At 52.1% G+C, this 24,492-nt stretch overlaps 3 protein-coding genes across 8 annotated transcripts; 2 read left to right on the top strand and 1 right to left on the bottom strand.

Moving 5' to 3' along the window:
* Positions 1-223: 223 nt before the first annotated feature.
* On the top strand, positions 224-5,647 carry PAOX (polyamine oxidase). Its single transcript, XM_081327570.1, has 7 exons — positions 224-432; positions 958-1,450; positions 1,842-2,041; positions 3,039-3,294; positions 3,707-3,819; positions 4,157-4,314; positions 4,950-5,647. The coding sequence occupies exons 1-7, from the start codon at positions 264-266 to the stop codon at positions 5,106-5,108; spliced, it is 1,548 nt and encodes a 515-aa protein (XP_081183696.1). The 5' UTR covers positions 224-263; the 3' UTR covers positions 5,109-5,647.
* Positions 5,648-5,797: 150 nt separating this feature from the next.
* Positions 5,798-8,266, bottom strand: LOC308667271 (uncharacterized protein; the record flags this gene model as incomplete). The annotated part of the gene is made up of 2 exons (XM_081326415.1): positions 5,798-7,734; positions 8,078-8,266. The coding sequence occupies 2 exons, from the start codon at positions 8,264-8,266 to the stop codon at positions 7,459-7,461; spliced, it is 465 nt and encodes a 154-aa protein (XP_081182541.1). The 3' UTR covers positions 5,798-7,458.
* On the top strand, positions 8,267-17,297 carry MTG1 (mitochondrial ribosome associated GTPase 1). 6 transcript variants are annotated; one of them, XR_014026385.1, is made up of 12 exons: positions 8,267-8,422; positions 8,520-8,586; positions 10,215-10,317; positions 10,714-10,794; positions 11,076-11,132; positions 13,040-13,130; positions 13,839-13,900; positions 14,600-14,696; positions 15,611-15,692; positions 15,775-15,887; positions 16,093-16,265; positions 16,859-17,297. XR_014026385.1 is itself a non-coding variant. In XM_081327344.1 (12 exons), coding segments are annotated over exons 1-12 (909 nt in total). In that variant the 5' UTR covers positions 8,267-8,310; the 3' UTR covers positions 16,861-17,297. The 6 variants fall into 6 exon arrangements, 4 of the variants coding, with proteins under 4 accessions (XP_081183470.1, XP_081183471.1, XP_081183472.1 ...); XR_014026386.1 differs by having other exon boundaries at positions 16,855-17,297; XM_081327344.1 differs by having other exon boundaries at positions 16,093-16,134.
* The last annotated feature ends 7,195 nt before the right edge of the window (positions 17,298-24,492 follow it).

Raw genomic sequence — 24,492 nt, 5'->3', positions numbered from 1 at the left:
GGAATTGTACACGACAGACGGCCTCGAGTTCCCTCCTCTCCCCTCGCCAAGCGCGGCCCGGAGCCCCCACGGGCGGAGCAGCCCCGCCGAAGGCCGCCTCCCCCGGCCCCGCTGGCGCCTCCCGTCCCGCCCGCGCCCCGACGCTCCGGCCCGGCTTTTGCGCGGCGCCCGAACGGCCCGGAAGCGCCTCCCAGCCGAGCCGGGGCTCGCCCGCCGCCCCGCCCGGCCCTGCCCTGCCCTGCCCTGCCGGGGAAGGAGGCGGCATGGCGGGCGGCGGAGGGGCGCCGGCCGGGCCGCGGGTGCTGGTGGTGGGCGCGGGCGCGGCGGGGCTGGGCGCGGCGCAGCGGCTGCTGGCCTCCCCGCGCTTCGCCCAGCTGCGCCTGCTGGAGGCCTCGGGGCGCGCCGGGGGACGCATCCGCAGCGCCGCCTTCGGTGAGCCGGCGGGCCGGGGCGCCTGGCGAGCCTCGGCGGGGAGGAGGAAGGGGCGGCCGGGCAGGAGCCCCTTCCGAGGTCCCTGGAGCCCGGGCGGGGAGGGGAGGGGGCGGCGGGGCTCGCTTCCCCTCCCGGGGGCTCCTGGGGCGCCGCGGGACCCCTAAAGGGAGGAGGGCCGGGCCGGGCCGGGCGCGTCTCCGGCTGCGAAGATCCGGCTGACCGCCCGAGGGCAGCCGCGGCTCCCTTGGCCGCCGCCCGCAGCCCCCAGTCCGGCCGAGCTGCCTGCAAGCGCCGAGAAGGGGGGGCTCGCTTGCCGCAGGGCGCGGGGCCCCGCCAGGAGCAGGAGGGGGGCGGCCCCGTGCAGCTGCTGCGGGGGGGTTGTCTGCCATCATGCCCGGGAATGCCGCCCCCCCCGGTGCAAAGGCGGCGCAGGGCCAGCCGCGGGCTCCGCAAGCTCCGGGCTCTCGCCAGGGGCGGGGGGGGGGGGATGCAAAGCTTGACCGAAAGGCGGGCTGCTCTCCGCAGGCAAGAGCGTGGTGGAGGTCGGGGCGCAGTGGATCCACGGGCCCTCCGAGGGGAACCCGGTCTTCCAGCTGGCCTCGGAGGCCGGCTTGCTGGGCGAGGCCGCCCTGAGCGAAGAAAACCAGCGGCTGGAGGTGCGGGGCCACCCGGCGGGGCCCTTCGCCTGGTACTGCAGCCAGGGCCGGGAGCTGAGGGCCGAGCTGGCGGAGTCCATGGGCGTCTTCTTCGCCGGTCTCCTGGAGGAAGCGCGCAAGTTCGTGCAGGCGGATCGAGTGCCGGTGCCCAGCCTGGGGGAGTACCTGAAGGAGGCCATAGCCAGGAAGCTGGAAGAATCGCCGGAGGAGGAGGAGGAGACCAGGCGCCTCAAGTTGGCCGTGCTCAACTCCTACTTCAAGATGGAGTGCTGTGTGAATGCCACCGACAGCCTGGACGAGTTGGCTTTGGGGCCCTTCGGAGAGTACCTCATGCTTCCTGGCCTGGACTGCACCTTTCCCGAGTGAGTGCTCCCCCTCGCTCCTTCGGAAAAAGAAATGGTGGAAATCCGGCGGTTGTTTCAGGCCCGGGTTTTTAGTTGTCCTGGAGACTCCCTTGCTCGGAGGGAGATGTTGGGGTTTAGCTTTGGAAGGACAGGTGAGCCCCACAGAGACCCCTGCTTTTGCTTTGGGGAGTTTCGGCTAAGTCCCGTGCATTTCAGCAATTCCCTTATCTGCCTTCTGTAATCTCTGCTCTAGGTGGAATTTTAAGGTTTATTTTCCTCACATGTTCTCGTGGTTCTCTTTTTTTGCTTTTAGAGAGGGCAGCTTGGATTCTGAGCTTCCAATTTAATAAGAAGAAATCTGCAGTGAAGTACATTTCAGGCTGCTTCATTTTTTTTGTGTTCCTCCTAGTGGTTTCCAAGGCCTCACAGACCACCTGATGGAGTCTCTCCCCAAAGGGACTGTGCTGTTCGATAAGCCGGTGAAGACAATTCATTGGGGAAGGTCCGACTTGAAAGAGGCCTCCACAGACCGGTTCTTTGGCGTGCAGGTGGAATGCGAAGATGGAGAGAAGTTCTTAGCAGACCACGTTATTGTTACGGTGCCTTTAGGTAAAATCTCAGTGGCTTCTTGCGTTTGGGATTATTGCCATTTTGTGTCAACATTATTCTGCGCTGCAACACAACAGATTTGCTACCTGGTCAGTGTGTTGCTACCAGGTTAGCAAGCGGTCACCTGGAGAAGGCCGCAGGAGAGGAACACCCTGAAGCGGAGTTACTTAGGACACCGTTACTCTAGCTCTCGAATTTGAGAAAGTCGAATTGTAAGATTATGTTTTTTACAGTTACTTGTGCATCTTGCCTCAAAATGGCAGGGACCTATGCCATCCATATTAATTAAGAAAGATTGAGTGGACCACACAAAGTTGAATCAGTGCAGAGTTCGCCCTGACATTTAAATTTTCTTTAAAGAATTCACGGTTTATTTAAAGTCACTTTGTTGCTTTATTAAAAAAAAGAATTGTGTATAATTTGCTTTGCTTATAAAAGCATGTTCAGTGTATAACATTAGAACATTTTTATTTAAACAAAAATTATAAATGTATTTGTTGAATTTACTTTAAAATGGCTGCTTGTATGCCTGTGTTTGGGTGCACGTGTCAGGCTGCTGATCTTATGTGGCTTCATTTTTTCTCTGTGAAAACAGGCAACAAAGAAGTTAATGTCGGAGCAGAAGTCACTATCAGCACTGAGAATGGAACTTTGTCCCCCACTTTATCAAATGAGTTCCTCATTCCCTCTCTTTCTCTCTTTTTTCTAAGTTAAAGGGCTGAGAAAAAGGAGGCAAGCAAATCAAAATACTTATTTTTCCACACAAACTAGTGTTAAGTCATTCTTATTTTTGATATCTGAAGTATTTCTCTGGCCTTCATAACTAATGAATCCTAAAACGCTATCAGAGAAACTGACAGTAGGCCATCGTATTACCTCAGCTTCAGCTCCTGTGTTGTTCTTGTTTCCTCAATAAATTTGTTCAATGAGGTTTGGAGGCTTTTCCCTCAAATTCTGGTTTGCTCTAATCTGGGCCACGTCACTTTCCTCTTTGTAGGCTTCCTCAAAGAACACCATGAGTCCTTTTTTTGCCCTCCTCTCCCATCCCAGAAGGTGGAAGTAATACACCGTTTGGGTTTTGGGACTTCCAATAAAATCATTCTGGAATTTGAGCAGCCATTCTGGAAGCCGGATGCCGAAATAATTGAGGTGGTTTGGGAAAACGAGTCCCCTCTGGAGGAGCGTCCTGCGGACTTGAAAAGTACCTGGTTCCAGAAGATTTCCTGCTATGTTGTTCTCCAGCCACCTGAGAGGTAAGGGGAACAACGGGGGAGGCGGGAAGGGGCTTCTCGGGAAGGAGGCCGTCGTGTGAGCCGAGCTCTGATCCTGCCTTGCACCTCGAGCAGAGCGACTGGCTGGGCTTGAAGCAGGAATAGCGAAGAAGTCACACTAGTCCGTAACCCATAATGACCTTTGCAAGCTTTGCACCGTTGCTATCCACCTGCTGATGTTATTTTTGTTATAGATCTTAACTTACAACTCGGAGGAGAAATTGTATTGATGTATTATTTATTATGAAATGTATTTGTCTCTCACCAGTCAGTTAAAATTGAAGAAGCTTCTTGGATGAGAAGCGAAATGTTTTTTTTAAAAAATAACAAAAATCCAGTTTCCTTGTGGAAATTTGCTTTGCGGAGTTTAATCTTCCTGTCTTTGTCTTTACAGGCATGGCCATATACTTTGCGGCTTCATTGCTGGAAAAGAATCTGAATTTATGGAAACCCTGCCAGATTCTGAAGTTCTTACAACTTTGACTCAAATATTTCGTAAAGCAACAGGTATGTAGTCTTTCTGGGCAAGTCCTGGATAATGTATAACCATGCCTTGATATTACTATTATTATCTTTTAAATTATATGCCAGCCATTTCGCGGTCCGAGGCAACTCTGAGCAACTACCTCAATATTCTGCTAAAAAGATGGGCCTAAATTTTCTACAGTTCTGCCCAACTTAAGAGGGAGGGAGGGAGGGAGGAAATACCATCCATCCTGCCTTCCCATTTCCCAGGGAACACACTGTTATCAAATTGGCAGGAAAGGTAAGGTGGAATTCAAATGAATTGCTGAAGTAGAAATTCAAATGTTAATTTGCTCGCTCTCTCTTGTGTTTTGATTAGGAAATCCAGAGCTGGCTCCTCCAAGGAACATACTGAGGTCTAGGTGGCACAGTGAACCTTACACCAAGGGCTCCTACAGTTACATAGCTGTGGGAAGCTCTGGGGGTGACATTGACCTGCTTGCTCAGCCCCTCCCCGAGGGTGCCTCTGATTCCAAGGTGATTTCATGATGGGTTTTTCAACCTTGGCCCTTTCAAGATCTGTGGACTTCAAATGTTGCATTGGCAAAAGAGTTTGGGTGGATAAAGAGTTTGATTGTATCCCACCTGTATTATTTTTATGAATAGATAGGTTGGGCTCAGAGAGAATGGCTGCCCCAAAGTCACCCACCTGGCTTTGATGCCCAAGGTGGGACTATGAACTCCCCGTCTCCTGGTTCCTAGTCTGCTGCCTTAACTACTACAGCAAGCTAGCTCTCTGTTTGAGTTTCACAAGCCAGTAAATGGATTGGCTGATTAGTGTCAGGGCTGAGCATATTGTTCAATGTACACACACCATTTCTGCAGAAATAGATCTGGAGTGATTAAATTATAAATTAAACTCAGAAACCAGATTAACAACTTCAGAAGCACCAAGAAAGCCATCAGATCCCTGTAGGGCTTCAAGAAGTAAAGCAAGGCTTTGCACTTGATCCAATATTCTGAAGATGATTTCTGTCTTCAGGGCTTTCCAGTGGGGTACTTTGATCGATCCCAGTGCTCGATAGATCCCAGTGCTTAACCAGATATGCCTACCGGACTGGGCTGGTCCCCGGCAACCCAGGAGTAACCTCCCTCCCTCCCTCTCTCTCCAGGCTCCCCCGCAGCTCCTCTTTGCAGGAGAGGCCACCCATCGCTCCTTCTTTTCCACCACCCACGGGGCCTTGTTGTCCGGCTGGAGAGAAGCCAACCGCCTCATCCGTCTCTACGACTCACTCCAGGCTCCATGTGCAAGGCTGGAAAGTAGCAACTGACAACACAGCACCTTTTTCTGTGCTGGTTTTCTCACCAAAGACCAAGAATCAAGTTAAACTAATTAAACAAGTTAAACTAATTAAAATGATTCTTTTAATTAGTCTGATAAAGTTCCAGGAATCTTTGCTCTCCAAGTTAATTACTAGGAGTATTTTGTCAGAGGATACGACACTACTATCCCAATGGTGTGCATTATTCCGTTTAAATAACACTCTGCTTATGTCGCTGTTTCTACCTCATCTACCCCTAGAATCTCCTGAAGTCACCACATCCCAATGGAAAATGAGCTGACACCTTTAACTGCAGTGGCTAAATTTGCACAATGCATTAAGCAACAAATTAGCAAATAGTATTTTGGCTTACTCGGCCATTGGTATATAAAACCGTATTGGGAGTTATTTGGCCTTGGCTACATGAAAGAACCTAGTCTGTTTGTATAGCTTCGTCTGTTGTATCAACAAAGCAAAATGTGATCATAAGTTATGAATTTGCATTCTGCAGGAACCCACCTACTCTATTAAATGTACTTTTTATAATACTTCCAGTATGCTGCTAAGACCCATCTCTGTTCTCCGTTGTCTTCCCACGCTGTGCTGAGCAATGTATGAATCCAGGTCCTTGTAACTACAATCTGTTGGAAACATCTTCATGGATTATAAAGTTGATTTGTTTGAGAGAAGCTCTATTTAACATTAGCTGTACTTATTCACCAGTACAAACTGCAGGTTATTATAAGCAAGTGTTCTGCGCCTGTATAGGAACAGAAAGCCTGGGGATCTCTTTGCATTTACATGGCACGCTTATCCACTCCCAGTTTTCACAAATCAATTTTCTGGGTTCATGTCACCTCCTGAACATAAATTAACCACATTGGCTAAGTCCACGTAACTTTACTAAAATAGTGTGGCCAACCCATTTGTGAGCCTCCACGCTCATTCCTCCTCTCAACCTCTGGTGGTTAACCTCTGGTGTTTTCTTAGCAACAGGATGAACCCAGTGACTGACTGCTGCCTTCCGGGATGCTTTTTGGGATCTCCTCCTGGTATTGAAATTTCTTGCTGCTCTCACATCCACGTATTAGGCCTTCCTGACCTGTTCTTACCACCTAATGTCTACAGACACACATGGTGCCTTGGTCAATAAAAGGCACCTAGGATATTGTCCACAGATCTCCATTCTTCTTTCTCATTCAGTGTAAACTCTTCTAGCAAAGTTGATTGAAAGAAAATGTGGTCAAATACGATAAAATGTTCTGTTAACATCTGAAATATGCTTTCATTGCTTTTCCCTAAAATCACATGACTCTATTTTATAAACCAGAACTTTGTTAGAAATTCTGGTTTTCAGAATTGTGGGTGCCATAGTTCCAAAGACACATGCTTCAAAAACCATTTGTGGTGTAGGGAGTAAGATGATGACATGTTCATTAACCATATTTTTATATTTTATGACACTGTCGTTGCTTAATCTCACAACAATAATAAAGTTATAATCATTGTCCACTTAGACTTATAAACATGCAGAGAGAAGTCTTTTTATGCCAGGCTCAAATTCTTCAGTGTCCTGAATAAAACTTAAGAGCAGGGCTTTTTTCCTCATAGAACGCCCAGAACGGAGTTCCGGCACCTTTTTGGGATGGAACCTTGTAGGGTAGGCAAGGCGGGTTGTATGACGTGTGAGTTCCGGCACCTTTTTCTTTTACAAAAGAAGCACTGCTTAAGAGTATATTTATAGAGCGTATTCTTCTCATTTGGAGAAAAATGAGAATCCTCTTGCTGTTATTTCTTATCAGTCCTTTTGCAGGACAAAGTCTTGGGCTAGGTCTCCAACTCCCATCTTGGAGTAGATGTGCCTTAAATATTTACTCTTATCATTTTTTACATTTCTCAGCCTAACTAACCTTGGTCGTATTCATGTCACATTCAGTTGCGTTTTTGTTTTGTGCAAACAGCCCAGAGTTTATAGCCCACAGAGCACAATGTGTAAATCCATAAAGTTGGGATTTTCTGTTATTCAGCTAAGATAACCATGCCTAAGCGCAGCGTAAATATAGTCAGAATTAAAGCAGCAGAAAAAAATCTCCACCCGGTGATTTTAGAAAGCTCCGGACGATCAGCCCCCCCATCTAAAAAACCACCACCACCGTCGGGTCCGAGGCGCCACCAACACCGTCCGCCGCCAGAACGCGGCTGGGAGTTTCTACGGGAAGTTACGATTAGGTTAACCGCAAAGGAGCAAAGAGCACAACCGCAGCCCGCGCCGAGTAAAGCCGGTCAGGCCGCCCGAGTTTTAATAGCCGCCGCCCACGCGGAGCCCGTCGAGAGCCGCGTCCCGGGGCCTCGGCAGCCGCTAATACCAGTTGGTGCAGCAGATGAGGAAGCGGGCGTCCTCCAGCGGGGCCAGGAGCCAGGCCTGGCAGTGGCCCCCGGGCAGAGCGGCTTCCTCCTCGGCAGGCGCGGGCGGCACCTGCCCCGGCTCGGCGTCCTCCGGGATGGGCTGCTCCTCCTCCTCCTCCTCCTCCTCCTCCTCCTCCTCCGGACGGGCCGGATCCAGCTCGGCCGCCGCCGCCGCCGCCGCCCCTGCCGCGGGCTCTCCGTCCGCCTGGCCGGCGCTCATCCCGAGGGGCTGGAAGGAGGGAGGCGGCTCAGGGCAGGAGCGCCCCGGGGCGTCTCGCCGGCTCCAGCGCAGCCCCGGGACTCCCCCGAGGGGGCAACGGGGAGGGAGGGAGGGAGGGAGACACGGGGAGGGGGAGGGATGGACGGATGGACGGAGAGACAGGCCGAGAACTCGGGGGGGAGGGGCCCGCCCGAGACTCCTGCCCCGTTTCCCCCCACCCACCCACCCACCCAACAGCCCTGCGAGGTGGGCCGGGCCGAGAGGCGGAGCGCGCAGCGAGGTCCCCGCCGCCCCCTCCCGGGAAGAGCCCGGCGGCCCCTCCCGCCGCCCTTCCCTGCCCCGGCAGCCTCACCTCCCCCTCCCCCCCGGGGGGCTCCTCCGCCGCGCCCTCGCGCTCCAGGGCTGCCCCGCGCCGACGCCGCCGCCTCCTCCGGCCTCCTCCGGCCGCCTCCCGAAGGGCGACTGGGCGCCGGCCACGCCCCCCGCCTGCGTCACAAGCGCCGCTCCTCCTCCGGCGGGGCGGGGCGTCCGCGGGCGTCATCCGGGCGCGCCGCTCCCGCAACCTCGGTCCCCGGGCGGCGCAGGATGCGGCTGGCGGCCCTTCTGCGGGCGGCGGGCGGCGGCGGCGGCTGGCGGGAGCGCTTCGAGTGCGGCGGCCGCGACGTGGCGCGCTGGTTCCCCGGGCACATGGCGCGAGGCACGGGCGGGGAGGGCGGGGAGGGGGGGGGTCGCGGGGCCGCCTCCTGCTCCGGCGGAGCTGCGCTTGCGACGAGGGCGCCTCTTTCCTCCCGCAGGGCTGAAGGACATGAGGAAGAGCCTGCGAGCCGTGGACGGCCTGCTGGAGGTGCACGACGCCCGCATATCCTTCCCCCGGCCCGCTTGGGGGGCTTTGCTGAGGAGACACCCCCCCACCCGAGGAGAAGGGCTTTGAGGGCGAGGAGATCCCCGCTTGCAGCGCGTCCGTGGAGCCTCCTCGGCCCAGCACGCTCTACCCGAGCCTTCGCCACTGCCTCGTGGCCGGCCGGCCTGGTGATGCCGGCACAAGGCCGCCATTCGTCCGGGGTGGTATAAGGACTCCTGCCTTTGGGGTTGGACTAGAGGACCTCCAAGGCCCCCTCCGGCCCTAGGATTCTCAGGCTATTCTGTGCAAACAATCTGGGGTGCATGGAAGTGTCTGGCTGAGATGATGCACTCGAGGTCGCTAACTGGCCGCCTTCCGTCCAGCTCTGCCCCTGCTGGCCTGGCTGTGGGGCAGACCGGAAGGCTCGTTTCTCCACCGATGTATTTTTGGCCCCCTTTTCTTCCCTAATGGAAACCTTGGATCGCTCAATCTGAAAGAGATCAACTGCATGGATTGAGAGGCGCTGCCACCCAAAGCACCCAACAGATGGGTCCCGATCTCACACCGTTCCTGCTCTTGAACACCAGCTCCGTCCGTGCCATGCCACGGGGCGGACCCTCTGGGGCTTCCTCTGTGTTCGCCATTGTTCTGTCCACAAGAGAGGCCAACTTCACCTGTCAGATGCTGTGGGTTGTGTTTGTCTCTCAGCTGAAGGAACAGCCACAAAATCCGGCAGGGAGATGGGCAGGATCAGAGACCACCCAGTTGGTCACATGCCCCGCCTGCATCATCTCAGTCTTCCTCTTCCAGATACCCTAGATCACAGGTCTGCAACCCGCGGCTCCGGAGCCACATGCGGCTCCCAGTCCTCTGCCATGTGCAGTCCAAAAAAAAAGTGGGACTAAAAATGTTCAACCAATCAATTCAAATATGCAGGGTAGGTGCATATCTCGCCTTGGCTCCACTCTTCAGTCAAAGCCTGTTCTGCGCATGCGCGCATGTACGCTTGTGCACACATTTTTTGCGGCTCCCAGTTTTTCCTTTTGTGAGGGAACCGGTTCCGAGTGGCTCTTTCACTGTTTCAGGTTGCCGACCCCTGCCCTAGATTGTCCACGTGGAATATTTTGGGGGGCCAAAACATCACTTCTCTACCAGAACACCTGGGCCGCCTTAGCAGTGGGGTGACCGTGAGGTAGAAGCCAGGTCATGAGAACGTGCCCTTGGTAAACAAGTAGCACATCCTATTGTTGGGAAAGGAAACTCTTTTTATGGGCTCACAATCCAGCATTTTGTTCAGTTCTGACTTCCAGCCCTTTGTTTTAGAAACACCGGCTGCCCTTTTCCACGGTTTCCCCAGCTTTTTACGTTGGTGAGGCAGGGTTTACCTTTGTGGGATCCATGCTGGTTTTCTCTTCTTCGGTTGCGGTAGTTGCTTCCTTCCATTGACTCCCAATTCTGCCACTTTGTTTAAAACAGACACGAAGCTGGCCAGCCTATAATTTCCTCTGTCCTTCCCAAGTTATGAATTTGAGAATGGTGGGAGTTGGGCTGCGGTGCTGCCTTCACCTACCACTTTATTTTTCATTTGAAACGCAATCTTCATTGTGCATCTGGATTGTGGGCCTTTGTTTCCTTAGCACATGCACATTCCTCTTTCCGGGCGGAATCCTGCCTTGAACGAGGTCCTGGGCATCCGTCCACATTTGTTGGTGTTGAATAAAATGGATTTGGCAGATCTGACCCATAAGTCGGTAAGTAGAGTCTTGCCAATTTTCCCTCTTACACAGATGCTGCAGGCTGCACCAGAGTTTGAAAAACGCCCAAATAAGAATATGGGAGGGCGGGTAGTTCTTTTAGCTTAGATTAGACAGGAATGTTGGTCCTGCCAAACGGTTCATGCTACGGTAACTTTGCAGTAGGGAATCTGAACTGCTGCTGTTTTTATTTTGCGCCTGATGTTCAGATTTCAGGTCTGCTTTGGCCTGTTTGATAACACCTGGCTCCTTCAGGCTCTTGTCTTATTGATTTAATTAAGAGATTAATTAGCCTCTTGCCTTACTAAAACAGTTAGGCGGGGGGGCTATAATGTATCTAAATTATAATGGCAACACTAATACTTCTTTTGAATCTCTTTGATGGACTTTTAGAGAATTCTGGAGCTTTTGGAACAGCAAGGTTTGCAGCACGTTGTCTTCACCGACTGCTTAACAGACGAAAATATCAAGAAGGTACAATTCCAGTGGGCAACATTACATTCTATCACGATGAGGCTGGACAATGAGAGTTCTTTATTCTGGAACCATTCCCCCTATTCTGTACATTTCTTGAATGAATGAATGAATGAATGAATACTTGACCTTGGCTGTAATCGGTTTTACCTCATGGAAGAGCTACATAGGGGAGAGGGAGGGAAAGAGAGAAAGATAAGTAGGCATGTAGCCTTAGTTCCCCGCTCCAAGAGCGAAACAGACCTGCAGTTGCACTGAATCTGTCTTTTCTTTTATTGTAGCTTATTCCCATTCTCACAGGACTGATCAAAAACAGTCAGCGTTATCAGAGGGCAGAGGTGAGTTAAACTGGATATTCTGAATAACAAAAACATTGCTGTGCTTTTCCTGCATACTTAAATAACCACTTGGTTAATAACAAAAAGGGTTATCCTGCTCTTTTCTCTGGCAGTGTTCCTGATGTGTGGAGCTGGATCATTTTTAAGGGGATTTACTAGCACCCCCTTGTCCCCTGCACCGGTGAGGGGGCATATTTGTGCACCTCCCCCTTAGCCTTGGCGACCACCCTGGACAAGTCCCTGCAGCTTTCTTGGCCAGGCTCTTCAGGAGAGGTTTGCCCTGGCCTCCTTCCTAGGGCTGAGAGAAGGTGACTGGCCCGATTTCACCCAGCTGCTTTTGTGCCTAAACTGGAATTAGAACTGACAGTCTCTTGGATTCTAGCCTGATGCCTTCACCACTCTGCCAGGCAAACTGCCCCCTCTATCTCCTGTAACTTTAGATAATCGTGACCTGAAGATCGTGGGCTCACTTTATTCAGGACAACGCTTGTCCTGTCAGAAGGACTTAATTATTTATTTATTTTATTATATTATATTTATATACCGCCCTTTCCCGAAGCTCAGGGCGGTTTACAGGGTGATTAAAACAAAAAATACAAAAGTTAAAAACAGTTTAAAAAATTATATCCGTCCCTGAACAAATAAAACCCCAGTTAAAATTCTCAGGTCTTCAGGTCCCGGCAGAATGAACGGAGGTCGGGAGCAGTCCTCAGCTCCACTGGCAGCTGGTTCCAAAGGGCTGGCGCACCCACTGAGAAGGCCCTATCCCTGGGTGTTGTCCGCCGGCAATCTCTTACCGGTGGTACCCTGAGAAGACCCTCCCTGTGGGAGCGCACTGGACGAAGGGAGCTTGATGCCGGCAGCAGGTGTTCCCTCAGATATCCCGGCCCCAAGCCATTCAGGGCTTTATGGGTCATCACCAGCACCTTGAATCTCACCCGGAGGGCAACCGGGAGCCAATGCAGCTCGTGGAGTAGAGGTGTTACATGGGAGTATCGGGAAACCCCCATCACAACTCGCGCGGCTGCATTCTGCACCAGCTGAAGCCTCCGAGTGGTCCTCAAGGGCAGCCCCATGTAGAGAGCGTTGCAGTAGTCTAAACGGGAGGTCACGAGCGCGTGAGTGACTGTGCGTAGGGCATCTCGGTCCAGATAGGGTCGCAACTGGCGCACCAGGCGAACCTGGGCAAAAGCCCCCCTGGTCACGGCTCCTATATGGTCTTCAAAATTGAGTCGTGAATCCAGGAGGACACCCAAGTTGTGAGCCCTATCAACGGGGGGTAACACCTCACCCCCCATCGTTAGAGGTGGACTTGATCCTTCTTTACTTTCCTCCCTAAAATTAAATAAAATGGCAAATAATTGCCTGGATGAAGACAGTAATGAATCAGAGCAGACTTTCTTTAGAGGACCCATGTGTTCTCTCTATAATATATGCACTTATTAACAAATTCCTCAAGAGAAATTCTAAATTTTAGGTTAACAAATTATTGAGTATTTTCCTGCATTATGCTTTAAAAGATTAGCCCCCTCGGCTTCCATCTTTTCCAGCACCTGGGAATATCTCTTTTTGAAATGCAGATTTCATTAAGAACAGATATTCATGCCTAACAGTTGTTCAGCGCAAAGGCTCCGGTACATACAGAGTGGGCTTTTGTAGGTTGCGCCTTTCCAGCCTCATAAGCATCCCAAAAGAGAGAAGAAATGTTTCCTAGGGGTTGGTACAACCCCAGGTTTCAACCATCATTGGCCTGAAGTTAATGGGATCCTAGATATTGAGAAGGATGTTTCCATATATGTCCCTCTGTAGAAATCTGTCAACAATTTGGGCTGCCACCCCTGTTTCTTTTCTTGCTCAGGCCAAATGTGTTTTCAAGGGTACTTTGAGCTGTTTCTTATTGGTTCCAGAATGTGGATAACAACATCATGGTAATCGGCGTGCCAAATGTGGGGAAATCCTCAATCATCAATTCACTGAGAAACCTTCACCTCAAAAAAGGTATTTCCTGTGGCCTCTGATCAAACAAATCGATACATTTAAATGGAGCATCCAGTAGAATCAGTACACAAGAAGAACCATCGTGGGCACGGTTATAATCTGAAAACAGTGCTGGTCTGGTTCAGCTTTGTGGAATGCTTCACATTAGTGATTAATTCTTTTGAAAGACCTCTTTAAAAACCTGGTTTTTAAAGTAAGTTCTTGGAAGCCAAGGAAAGAGTTCTTGGAGCGCTGCAGTTTTTCAGAAGTCTATCCTGCAGGGGTGGAAAAAACAGTCTTGACATCGTGGGCACGGTTATAATCTGAAAACAGTGCTGGTCTGGTTCAGCTTTGTGGAATGCTTCACATTAGTGATTAATTCTTTTGAAAGACCTCTTTAAAAACCTGGTTTTTAAAGTAAGTTCTTGGAAGCCAAGGAAAGAGTTCTTGGAGCGCTGCAGTTTTTCAGAAGTCTATCCTGCAGGGGTGGAAAAAACAGTCTTGACATACGGACACGGAGGGGGGGGCATCCCCGCTTGGTTGCCTGGGAAGAAATGGATCACTGGGTTGACCTCAGGAGCCAAGTTCCGCTTTTGGTCGTGGTCGATTACTGACCTAAAGCCAGGGGAGAGTCAGTTCCTCGGACAGTGACCACAGAAGATGCTGGGCGCTGCCATCTTCAATGCACATAATTGTGTTTTTATCTTCCTTCCTTTCCCTGCGACAAAGGAAAAGCCTCACCAGTCGGTGGGGCACCCGGTATAACCAAAGCGGTTCTGACCAGGATCCAGGTAATCCAATAATTTCTGCGCCAAATGGGGACAAAGGTACAGATTTGGGTTCTTATCTGAAATATTGATTCTTAAGTGACGAACACTCAAATACAGTACAAGGTGAAGGGTGCCCGAAAGAGCTGGTCATTTTCCACAAAGCTTGGGAGATGGACCTTGTTTGCCATCCCATCTTCTATCTCGCCACTGACCGATAACAGGGTTGATGTTCTTAGTTGATTGGCTTCTCGCTTCCTTCCCACTGGAGAGGACTATCTGGAAGGGATAATGGAGGTTAATAATGTGCCGTAGTCCCAACACCTTGGACTGAGAGGTGCATGTCTATATAATTTTAAGATTAAATTGAGCCTATATTTCAGGCTTTCATGAAAATAAAGAATTGCAATCAAATCTGGTAACCAGTTTCTGCATTATAACAGTTTTTAAAGCAATATGTCTCAAATATTGGTACCTTAGGTCCTGAGACCCACTTTGATGTAGTGATTAAAGATTCTAAATGCTGAGAGTTTAATCCTGCTTTAGGCATAAAAGTTGGTTGAGTGACCTTGCTCTTATTAGTCATGGTGGGTAACTCCAAAAACGCAAAGGAAATCGATGTCTTCAGTCATCTCTTAAACACATAGCAAACCACCGTTTCCCTTGATTCTCTGGGGCGGTTTTTGAGATTGTAAAACTGAATCTGATATCTTCGTATTCCAGGTGTCTGAAAAGCCCCTTGTGTACTTGCTGGATACTCCTGGGGTGCTGTCTCCCCAAATTGAGTCCGTTGAGACAGGGCTGAAGCTGGCGCTATGTGGTGAGCGGACTCTGTGTAGTCTTACAATGTGGGGCACCCCATTTGGGAGGTGGCTAGTAGGCCGGCACAATATATCTCACCTCCACCCCATCTACGCCTTGGTTATTAGCTATTTCAACATTAATGTTAAGGTTTTAGTTTGATTCCTATAATTGTTGTCTTCTGTTATTTAGAGTATCGTAAGCTGCCCAGAGCTGCTAGGTAGAGAGTCGGGTAGCACACACATTTCATAAATAAATCAGATTAAGGACTTGGACCGGATTCGAGAGAACTAGATTCAAGTTCACCCTCAACCACGAAACCTCATTGGGAGATGTTGGGTCGGCCCTCCTCCCCTCGGCCAGATTGTAGGGAAGGTTGAATGAAGGGGAGCCCCCCCCCCCCCGGAAGCCATCCTGAGGCCCTGAAGAAAGGGCAGGCCAGGCAGCTGAGTGGATTTCTGGGAACGGAGAGGTAAAGGGTGGGGCTGGTGAGCGAGGGGGCCCTGCTGGAGGAGCCCAGGAAGGCAGAGGAGCCGGGTGGTTGCCAAGGGAGTAGACCAGTCAGCCACCGCCTTGCCCGGCTCTCTTGACTCGGACTCCTCTTTCCCTGTGGCGCTTCTGTGCAGCATCTGCTCCTTCCTGTAGCCGAGCGCTTCCTTGGGTGAAACTTACAACGCGGAGGGTGGGGCGACGTTTGCCATTTCCGCAGCCCTGGGAGCCCAGTTTTTGCAGTCTCTGCTTAATGCCTGTAGAGTTCAGGTGTGCTGCATCCTCTCCAAATTAGCGTCCACCTTAAGAAGTCTGATCTTCCGGCTCTGCCACTCTATGCCTGGAACTCTTTGGGTGTCTGCCCTGCTTTGCCGGCAGGAACGACTTGCACGTCTTCCTGCCCTTCTGGCTGACTGCCTGCCTACCTGTTTTCCCTCTGCCCAGGAGCAATTCTCGACCACCTGGTTGGAGTGGAGACCATCGCCGATTATCTTCTTTATGTACTGAACCAGCAGCAGCAGTTCAGGTGAGGGGGACCCTGGGCTCGGGCGTGGGGGGCGCTCGGGGGCTCCCTCCGCAAGCCTCAGGGATCTTCTCCCGTTCTGCAGTTACGTGGAGCGATACGGGCTGAGTGGCCCCTGCGATGAAGTTGGGAGTGTACTCAAGAGCATAGCACGGCACCTGGGCAAGGTGCAAAAAATCCAGGTGCTGACTGGCACGGGTGAGTCCTGTCCTCTTGTCCCTGGGCAGCTGGGTGCGCACGGAAACCGGGCGCTCTGAGCAGGAAGGGCGGATTCCGCACGAGTGCTGAACGGAGCAGTGTCAGCTTTTGGGAACCAGACTGGTCTGGGCCGACAGAGACGAGAGGTGTTTCTCCCCCCCCCTTTGGGAGGAAAGACTAGACGGGCTTTTCCTTCTTTCGGCAGGGAACGTGAATGTATTGGTCCCCAATTACAACGCGGCAGCCTGTGAGTTTATCTACACGTTCCGCAAAGGGCTTCTGGGGAAAGTAATGCTTGACCAAGTGAGGGAGATCCTTGAGTGACCTCGCTCTGGAGCTTTCTTCTGGAAAGTTCCAAGGATCTACCAGGACCAGGAGGTAGGAGCGACCCTTAAGAAGGCCAGTGTGACCTTGTCGATACCTCTGGGCTGTAGATGTATGCAGATGTATACAGCTGCCTGTGCTGCTCTGTGAAGATGTTTGCTTCCTCCAGAGGCTCAGCTGGGTTGGGCCTTGCAATATCAAGGTGGCTCTTACAGCCGGTCCTTTTGGGGGCAGGAGGTTTTGCAAGCTTCCCCTGGAAGGCTCCCCCCTCGGACCTTTTCTTCGCTAATCCTAGATCATTTCCCATCCATTTCCCAATCCTCCCTGGCGTGTCTTCAGTGGACGGGCGCCAGCTTCTCTTGGATGACGAAGCAATAGCTGGAGAGATCTGTTGTTTGTCTCCTATTGCTTAAAAAAAATTGAAGCAGACTGCATCGCTTTGGTTCAAACCACATAAGCCACAGTTCACAAATGCTACTATTTTAAAATGAAATTAATACATTGTTGCAAGTTAAATGATTGCTATCCCATGTTTTGTAACAAAGCTTTGTCCCATAGTTTTGGCTTCCCTTTTTGGATATTATGAATAAACAATTTAACTTTGCTCTTCCATTGTTGTTGCACCAACTTCCCTCCTGCTAAGGAAGAAAGAACAGTATAACTCCACCCAGGATGCAGAAGACAAAAAAGGATAAAACGATGAAGTGAACATGTAAAGTGACTTATGAAGGAGAGAGAGCCGTGTTCCGATTTCTGAGGGGCTGCCCCAAAGAAGAGGAGAGGGGGTCAACCTGTTCCCCACAGCACCAGAAGGCAGGGCAAGAAATAACAGGTGGAAACTAATCAGAGAGAAAAGCAATCTAGAACTAAGGAATTTTCTGACAGGCAGAACGATTAACCAGTGGAGGGGCTTCCCTTCGGAGGCCGTCAAGAAGAGACCGGGCAGCCATTTGCCCCAAACCTTATAGGGTCTCCTGCCAGAGCAGGGGGTTGGACTAGAAGACCTCCAAGGTCCCTTCTGACTATTATTCTATTTTCCTAATTGCAGCCCTTTTTATCTCTGATAAAGTCTTAATTTGTATCAAGTCAGCTTTTTGATTGTCTTTTGCAAGACAGAGACCAATACACGGTCTTCTAATCAACAGTGGAATACTATAAAGGTTGCATAAAACAGATGGCGGCTTCCATCTCATGATGCTTCCTGTACACATCTTCAAATTGTACAAATCCGCCCCCCCAATTCAAAATATCATGACAAGCAGTTGCTGAAGTCACATCCCGAGGTCCTTCCTCAAAGTTGGAATCCAAGTTGAGACAGACACGGCTAATTTTTCTTTGCCAAGAATAACTCAGATTGCTCCCAATGACTCCTGTTCTGGCTCCTGTCTTTCAACAGTTGCCAGAAGACAGGCCGTCTCTGGGGGCCTCTCCTGTATGAATGCAAGGGGGGGGCGAAAAATAAGGCCCTTTGGCTCCCTGCACTGCAGCTGTGAAGATCAAAGCGTCGTCCCATCTTTCAAGAGGCAACTGGACTTTCGTGTTTTTTTTTCTTTTGAGGATGTTTCCCTTCTAATCCAAGAAGCTTCTTCAGTTCTGGAGCTCTGAAGTGAAGAAACTTCTTGGATGAGAAGCAAAACATTTTCAAGGAAAAAAACCAAGAAGTTCCAGTTGCCTTTTGGAAAAGCACCTGTTGCACCACCGTGACCTGGATGGTTGAGAGTCTCCACAGACATCAAAGCGCTGTGGTGGCACAAGGGATGCCTGGCTGGGCATATGGATTGTGGAAAGGATCTTGGCATCGTCCCTGATCATAAGCGGAATAACCGTCCCCAGCGCAGAAAGGTTGTCGCGTCAGAGTGGCAAAGCACTTCTGCAACCGCCAGGATGAGTCCAGGTGCTCACCAGGAGTCAAAAACTGACACAAAGGCACACGCGTACACCATCCGGTGCAAAAAAAAAGTTTACATTGGCTGCAGCATCTTCACCCGCTCATCATTGGAAGCAAAACCTGTATATTTTCCCTTAGAATCCAAAATATCATACGTACAGACCAGGCTATTGTAGTGACTTTTATTAAATGAACTGAACACCAGCAAGTAAATGAACATCAGGAACCATTCCTAGTTCTCTTTGCGCCCAGACATCGCAGGTGTTGAAATGCATGAAAAAGTTTTTCTTACATCATTTTGGAGTTGGGGAGCGTCTCTTGATGAATGAGATAAATCGGGGCAAAGGTCTATTCAGAGCAGCATTCTCTGTGACCCAGTAACCATTCAGCTGCATCAGGAAAGTTCGTTTCCAGGGAAAACCGCCTTGCCTCGTTCTCTCACAGCTGGCATTTTGAGATACCTCTCTTGTACGCAGTTCAGAATGCCTGGCCTTCGAGCCTTAATAGCTCTGCAAAATTGTCTAATCCATTTTATAATCATCTCAAGAGCCTTCATAATATCTGAGGGCAGCAAATGTCATATTAACCATGGAAAGCTGTTTATTGGACTTGAATCTCCCTACTGAACTTCTGAAAACTCTGGCACGTTTTCAAAAACGTGGCAGTCTGGTTCAAGGGACGTGGCCGACCCAATTAGCTGCTTCCCCAAAATGATTTTTTACTGGACTTTGAGGGCAGAAATAGCCCAGCCAAAAGGAGAACAGACATTTTCAGCATCTTCCAGCTGTTGCAAACGCATTTGAGAAGATTTTCCACAGGAAATAAAATCACATTCATGACAACAATAACAACAAAAATGGCAGCCTGTCCAGATCAATGCCCATCCCAACCCTTTCTGCCCTTGACCATCGCCACCTTCTGCCTACTTGGAGAACGTGGCTGCCTCTGAGCAGTTTGGATGTTTGCACCAATACGGCAGCTGCCCCTTTCGGCCAGTTCAAAACACAATGCAAGAAGAGTGTTGTGTATTACACGTTGGGCTTCTCTCCGTTTTGGCCAAAATAAGAGCCACGTGTTACATACCAACCTCTCTCAGTTAAAGGAGGATAAGGAAACAGGCTTGAATTACAATTGATTTTTTTTCAATAGTAGCCTTGAACATGATACAGCTGATAATATTTAGCTTTTCTTAGTTGCTCAAGATAGCAGACAAGGTATTGTCCCCTCACTTGAACCTCACAACTACCTTGTGATCTGTAAATTGGGCTCTAAGAGGAATGGGTAGCCAAAAATTGCCCATAGCTGAATCCGACTTCAGTCGGACTCTTCCATGTCCGACATATTCTCTATGTTGCCACACCAACTTCTGCAAATCCATGTGGGTGGATCTGGCGTGGAATGACTCCGAAGTTAAGCTCCTTTGCTGTACAAGGCACCGGAGGGAGAGATTGTTCCCTAGAGATCCACTGTATAAAAATAGCATTAAATTCTTGGCAGAAGGTCTGAAGGCCTTTATGTCTTCGTCGTTAGAAAAGAGCTGCATAAAGAATTTGAATATGGTCCACGAAGAGTGGGTAGGGATGCCACATCTCAGAATGTCCACCAGCAGACACTGACCATTAATTAACCATTAATTAACCATTCTCCCCTCCCCTCCCCTTTGGATTGACTTTAGGATAGTCTCAATAAATAACTAAAAACGGGAAAACAGCCAGGACAGGAGTGGGTTGTAATGTATTTTGGCACCGTTGAGTAAATCGTGGTAGGGAGACTTGGGGGGGGCAGGTCACTTGTGGGGGGCTCAGGGAGAGGCCCTGAGCGTCAGAGGGCCCGAGGCACCAGGGCCACACACCAGAGGGAGGCTGAGACGCAGAGGAGGGGCCAGGGCTGGGGGTGGTGAGTGCTCCTTGCCGTGTTGTTGCTGGGCTGCATCTCCCCGTATGCGGGGCTGTCCGGCCCCGCCATGCTCATCCCAGCAGCCGCAGCAGCTGCTGCAGCTCCTCCCGCAGCAGCGGCCGCCACGCGCAGGGCTGTCCCTGAGGACCTGTAACGGGGCGCGGACTTGGACCGCCGAGAGGTGCCCCGCGCACTTCCCCGGGCTGACCCACGAGCTCCACCCCGGCCCCCTTTGCAGGCAACGCTGTCCATGAAAATGGCCAGCAGGAAGAGGAGAGTCCAGCAGACGGCCGGGCTGCACTTCACCCTCATGGTCTCCAGGAAGCGGGCCGGATCTGCAAAATGAAGGGGAGAGAGGGGGTCTTGTCAGCACTTGGAGGAGAACCCGGCCGGGGCTGCCTGGGGCCCTCTGCTTTTAGATTAACCCCAGAAAGCCGGGAGTTTCTCTGCCTTTGTGTAGACCCGGCATAAAGCGGGAGGGCTGCTGTTGCTTGGAGACTGGCAGCCCTCGGTTTGCCTCAAGAAATAATCTAGAGCTATCCAGTTTCTCATCAGACAAGGGTGGACAGGATAACAGAGTTGGAAAAGGGGCCTTGGCGGAGCGGTGGTCCAGCCCCCTGCTGAAACAGGAGACCCCGTACCATCCCAGACAAGTGGCCGTCCAGTCTGTTCTGGGAAACCTCAGTGATGCAGCACCCACCACTTCTGGAGGCAGGTTGTTCCACTGGTCCATTTTCTATCGGGGAATTCCTCCTTAGTTCCAGGTTGCCTCTCCTTGATTAGCTTCCATCCGTTGCTTCTTGTCCTGCCTTGGGGGGGGGGGGCTTTGGAGAAACAGGTCGGCCCTCCCCTTCTTTGCAGTAGTCCATTAAATACTGGAAGGGGGCAATCGCATTCTCCCCCCCCCCCCCGTCCTTCTTTTCTCTAGACTGGCCAATCCCTGCAACCCTTCTTCATACGTTTTAGCCTCCGTTCCCCTAATTGTCTTTGTTGCTCTTCTCTGCACCCTAGGGTCTCGGGGTCTTTCCCCCCCTTTTCCTTCTAACCTGGTGACCAGAACTGGGTGCAGAGTCCCCAGGGTACCAAAGCGGTCCAAGGGTTACTAACAGCTCGCCCGATCTTGGGGCTGCAAGCTCTGACTGCCGTGAGGTTCACCTGTCTGCTAAGGCTGACACGGGGTGATTTTTTTAATGCAACCGAAATATGGTGGCTTGTTTACTTGCGGCTTGGCGTGAAGTGTGAACGCATCTCTGTGTAGCCTATTGGGAAGCCACGGTTAAAGAAGCCGATTTAGAGCCGCAAATTTCACCGCAGATTCCGATTGATTCAAGGGATCGGCCCCCTCCCCCCAAGGAGCAGCAGGGATGGGGAAGGGTTGCCCCCCACCTCTATCCCCGAGGAACCCGCCGCCCCCTCCCCAATGGAGCGCTGCTCCCGGGGGGGGCTGCGGAGGAGACGGACCCCGAGAGCCCCCCACCCCCAGGGCCGGAACCGGCATTTCCTTCCCTCGCCCAGCAGGGGGGAGATGACCCTCCTCCCGCTCCCAGCCCCCCCCCCCGCCGGCTTTAGCGCAGAAGAGGCGCCCCCTCCCCGAGCCGCCCGACGGGTACCGCGCTCGCCCTCCGTGGCTCCGGGCTTTGCCTCCCCTGCTTCGGCCGCCTCCGTCCGTCCGTCCGTCCGTCCGCCAGCAGAAGAAGCCGCCGCCGCCCCGACAGCCCCGCGCTCGGCCTCCTGCGCGGCCCCGGCAAGGCGGCTCTTCGTCACTGCGCGCCGCCGCCCCTCGCGCCCCCTCCCCTCGCGCCCGCCCGGGGGGGGCTGAGCGGGGGCCAGGACGGGGCCCAGCAGGCACGCATCCCCCCCCCCGCGCCCCGGCAAGGAGGGGGGTCTCCCGAGAGGCCGAGGCTGCCCTCCAGGTACGGAGACCCTCCTGGGGGAGACCAGGAAACCCTGAGAAATGGAGAGCCCCCCCCCAAATCCTTGGAAAGGCTGCCGGATGGGGAGGGAATCGGGGCACCCCCGATAACCAGGGAGACGGGATCCTTCTCCCTCTGGTGTGGCTTAGGGGGAAAGCAGGGACCCTTCGCTCTTTCAATTTTAAGCCGTTTCTCAGCATTTTAAAATGTGCATTTATTTAGTGTATTTTTTATGCGTTGGCAATTCCCGAAGCGTGCCAGCAGCCCAGCATCAAAACCAGCATTTATAAAAGCCCCCCAAAATAAATACCATGAGTAAACCCACCCGGAAGGGCCCAAGGAAAGCAACCCCTTTGTCACCAGTGCACCCCAACATTCCCAGCAAGCCTCCATCCTGTGCTGGGAGGGAGGCAGCTGCAAAGGGGGGAGCAGCGACTGCCCCCTTCCAGAGCCCCCCCATGGCATTCTCCAATGGGGCCACCCATTCTACTCAGGGCACCCTGCTGAGGATAGAAAAACAGGGTTGCGATGGAGGCCACCCTTGTGCTATGAAAGGCAGGGCTTTGCATCATTGCAGCCGACACACCCTGACCCTACTGTGTGAAGAGGGGAGGGGTGGTCCCTCAAGAGGGCCCACGCAGGGCCTTAGAGGGGAGGACCGTCTCTGCATCTTGAGCCACATTTGGCAGCAGCTACAGGCAACCAGGACGGCAACCGTGGGAGCCTTCCCGGGAAGGCAGGAAAACCATTCCGGCTTGGATCAAATGCAGCTTTCGCATGCTCAGGAGCAGCCCCACCAGGAGCAGAGCTCTGAAGGAAAAGATCCCCGTTTCATTTCCCCCTTTGTTTCTCCCATCACCCTTTTCGCCCCCGGAAACCTGTGCCCCTCGCCCTGGACCTGCTCGTTACGCTTTTGAGCTGTTGCCTCAGTCCCAGTTTATTTATGAATGAGACCTTATGCAAGAAGTCAATCAAAACAAATTGCTGCATTTAAGGACAGCAGCATGTCTATTTGGGTGTTTGGCGACGAGACTGTCTCCCAGAGTGATCGCTTAAAGATGAGCCAGCAGTGTGCGGCGGCAGCCAAAAAAGCTAATGCAATCCTTGGTTGCATAAACAGAGGCACAGAGTCAAGGTCACATGAATACCACTTTATGAGGCCGTGGTAAGACCACACCTGGAGTACTGCATACAGCTTTGGTCACCACATTGCAGAAAAGATGTCGAGACTCTGGAAAGACTGCAGAACACAGCAACAAAGATGATTAAGGGCCTGGAGGCTAAAACACGGAAGAACTGGGTTTCAGGAATTGGGTCTATCTTGTGAAAAGAAGGACTAGGGATGACATGACAGCGGTCTTCCAGTATTTGAGGGGCTGCCACAAAGAAGAGGGGCATCAACTTCTTCTCCAAAGCACCTGAAGGCAGGACAAGAAGCAACGGATGGCAACTCATCAAGGAGAGAAGCAACCGGGAACTAAGGAGGAATTTCCTGACAGTGAGAACAATTAACCAGTGGAACAGAAGTTGCCTCCAGAAGTTGTGGGAGCTGCATCACTGGAGGCTTTCAAGAAGAGACTGGATTGCCATCAGTCTGAAATGGTCTAGGGTTTCCTGCTTGAGCAGAGGGTTGGACTAGAAGACCTCCAAAGTCCCTTCCAAGCTCTATTCTCCGTAAGTGGTGAGTAGAATATGCAAACAACGAGCGACATAGCGTTTGCTTCAGCCTCCACTCTGGTTTAATTAACAGTCGGCTTTTCAAGAGTTCCGAGGCAAGTAGCAAAAGGCAACTCTTTATGGCTGCCCACTCAAGTTCAGTGACTTTAGACGGCTCTAAAAAAATGGTGCACTTCCTGGTCTTTCCCCAAGTAGAAATAAAAGGTAAAGATCAAGTTTTTGGCTTTGAACCTTAACACGCCGAGCACGCCTCGCTGGAAGGAAAAGGACCCAGAGAGGCCGGAATGATGGCGGGGAGGCAACTTGGCAACAGAGAAAAAGGAAAAACTGAAGCGCTGGACAGATGGACTAAAGCGGAGGATCCGAAAGGCCGCCAGATGGCGCTGTTCCGCCACGATTAAAAAACAGAATCCGCCGAAGATCTTCCGAAGGGGATCGAAGGTGGATTCCCAATCTGGGCTACGCGTGAAAACTGTTTTTTAAAAAAACCCCACACGAAAAGCAGAATTTGCACGCGGGGGGGAAGCCCGCTCTTCGGGTCTCCAGAGACCGCCCTCCGCTTCTCCCCCGAGCTGCTCGGGAAGGCGGGCCCAGCGGGGGCGCCCCTAAAGCCCCTCCGGGAAGGAGAGGCGCGCCGGGACGGCCTTGGGAGCGCTCCTTCCCGCGGCAACCTGAACCCCCCCCGGCACGACCCCCCGGCGCTGGAGGCCTCGGGCAAGCGGGGACGGCGCCCTCGGCCAAGGAGAGCGGAGCCCGGACGGCCAGCGGGCTTCTCCGGCCTCGTCCCGGGCTGCGGGTCCCCCGCGCGGAGGGCGACGGGCGCAGTTCGGGGGGCGGCGGCGGCGGCCGGGAGCCCGTCTGTCTTCGGAGAGCGAGGGCGGCGGCTGCTCGGGCTGCTCGGGGCGCC

The sequence above is a fragment of the Vipera berus genome (genome assembly GCF_964194415.1).
Source record: "Vipera berus genome assembly, chromosome: 4".
In the NCBI taxonomy this organism is placed as follows: Eukaryota; Metazoa; Chordata; class Lepidosauria; order Squamata; family Viperidae; genus Vipera; species Vipera berus.
This window is presented reverse-complemented; position numbering and strand designations above follow the sequence as displayed.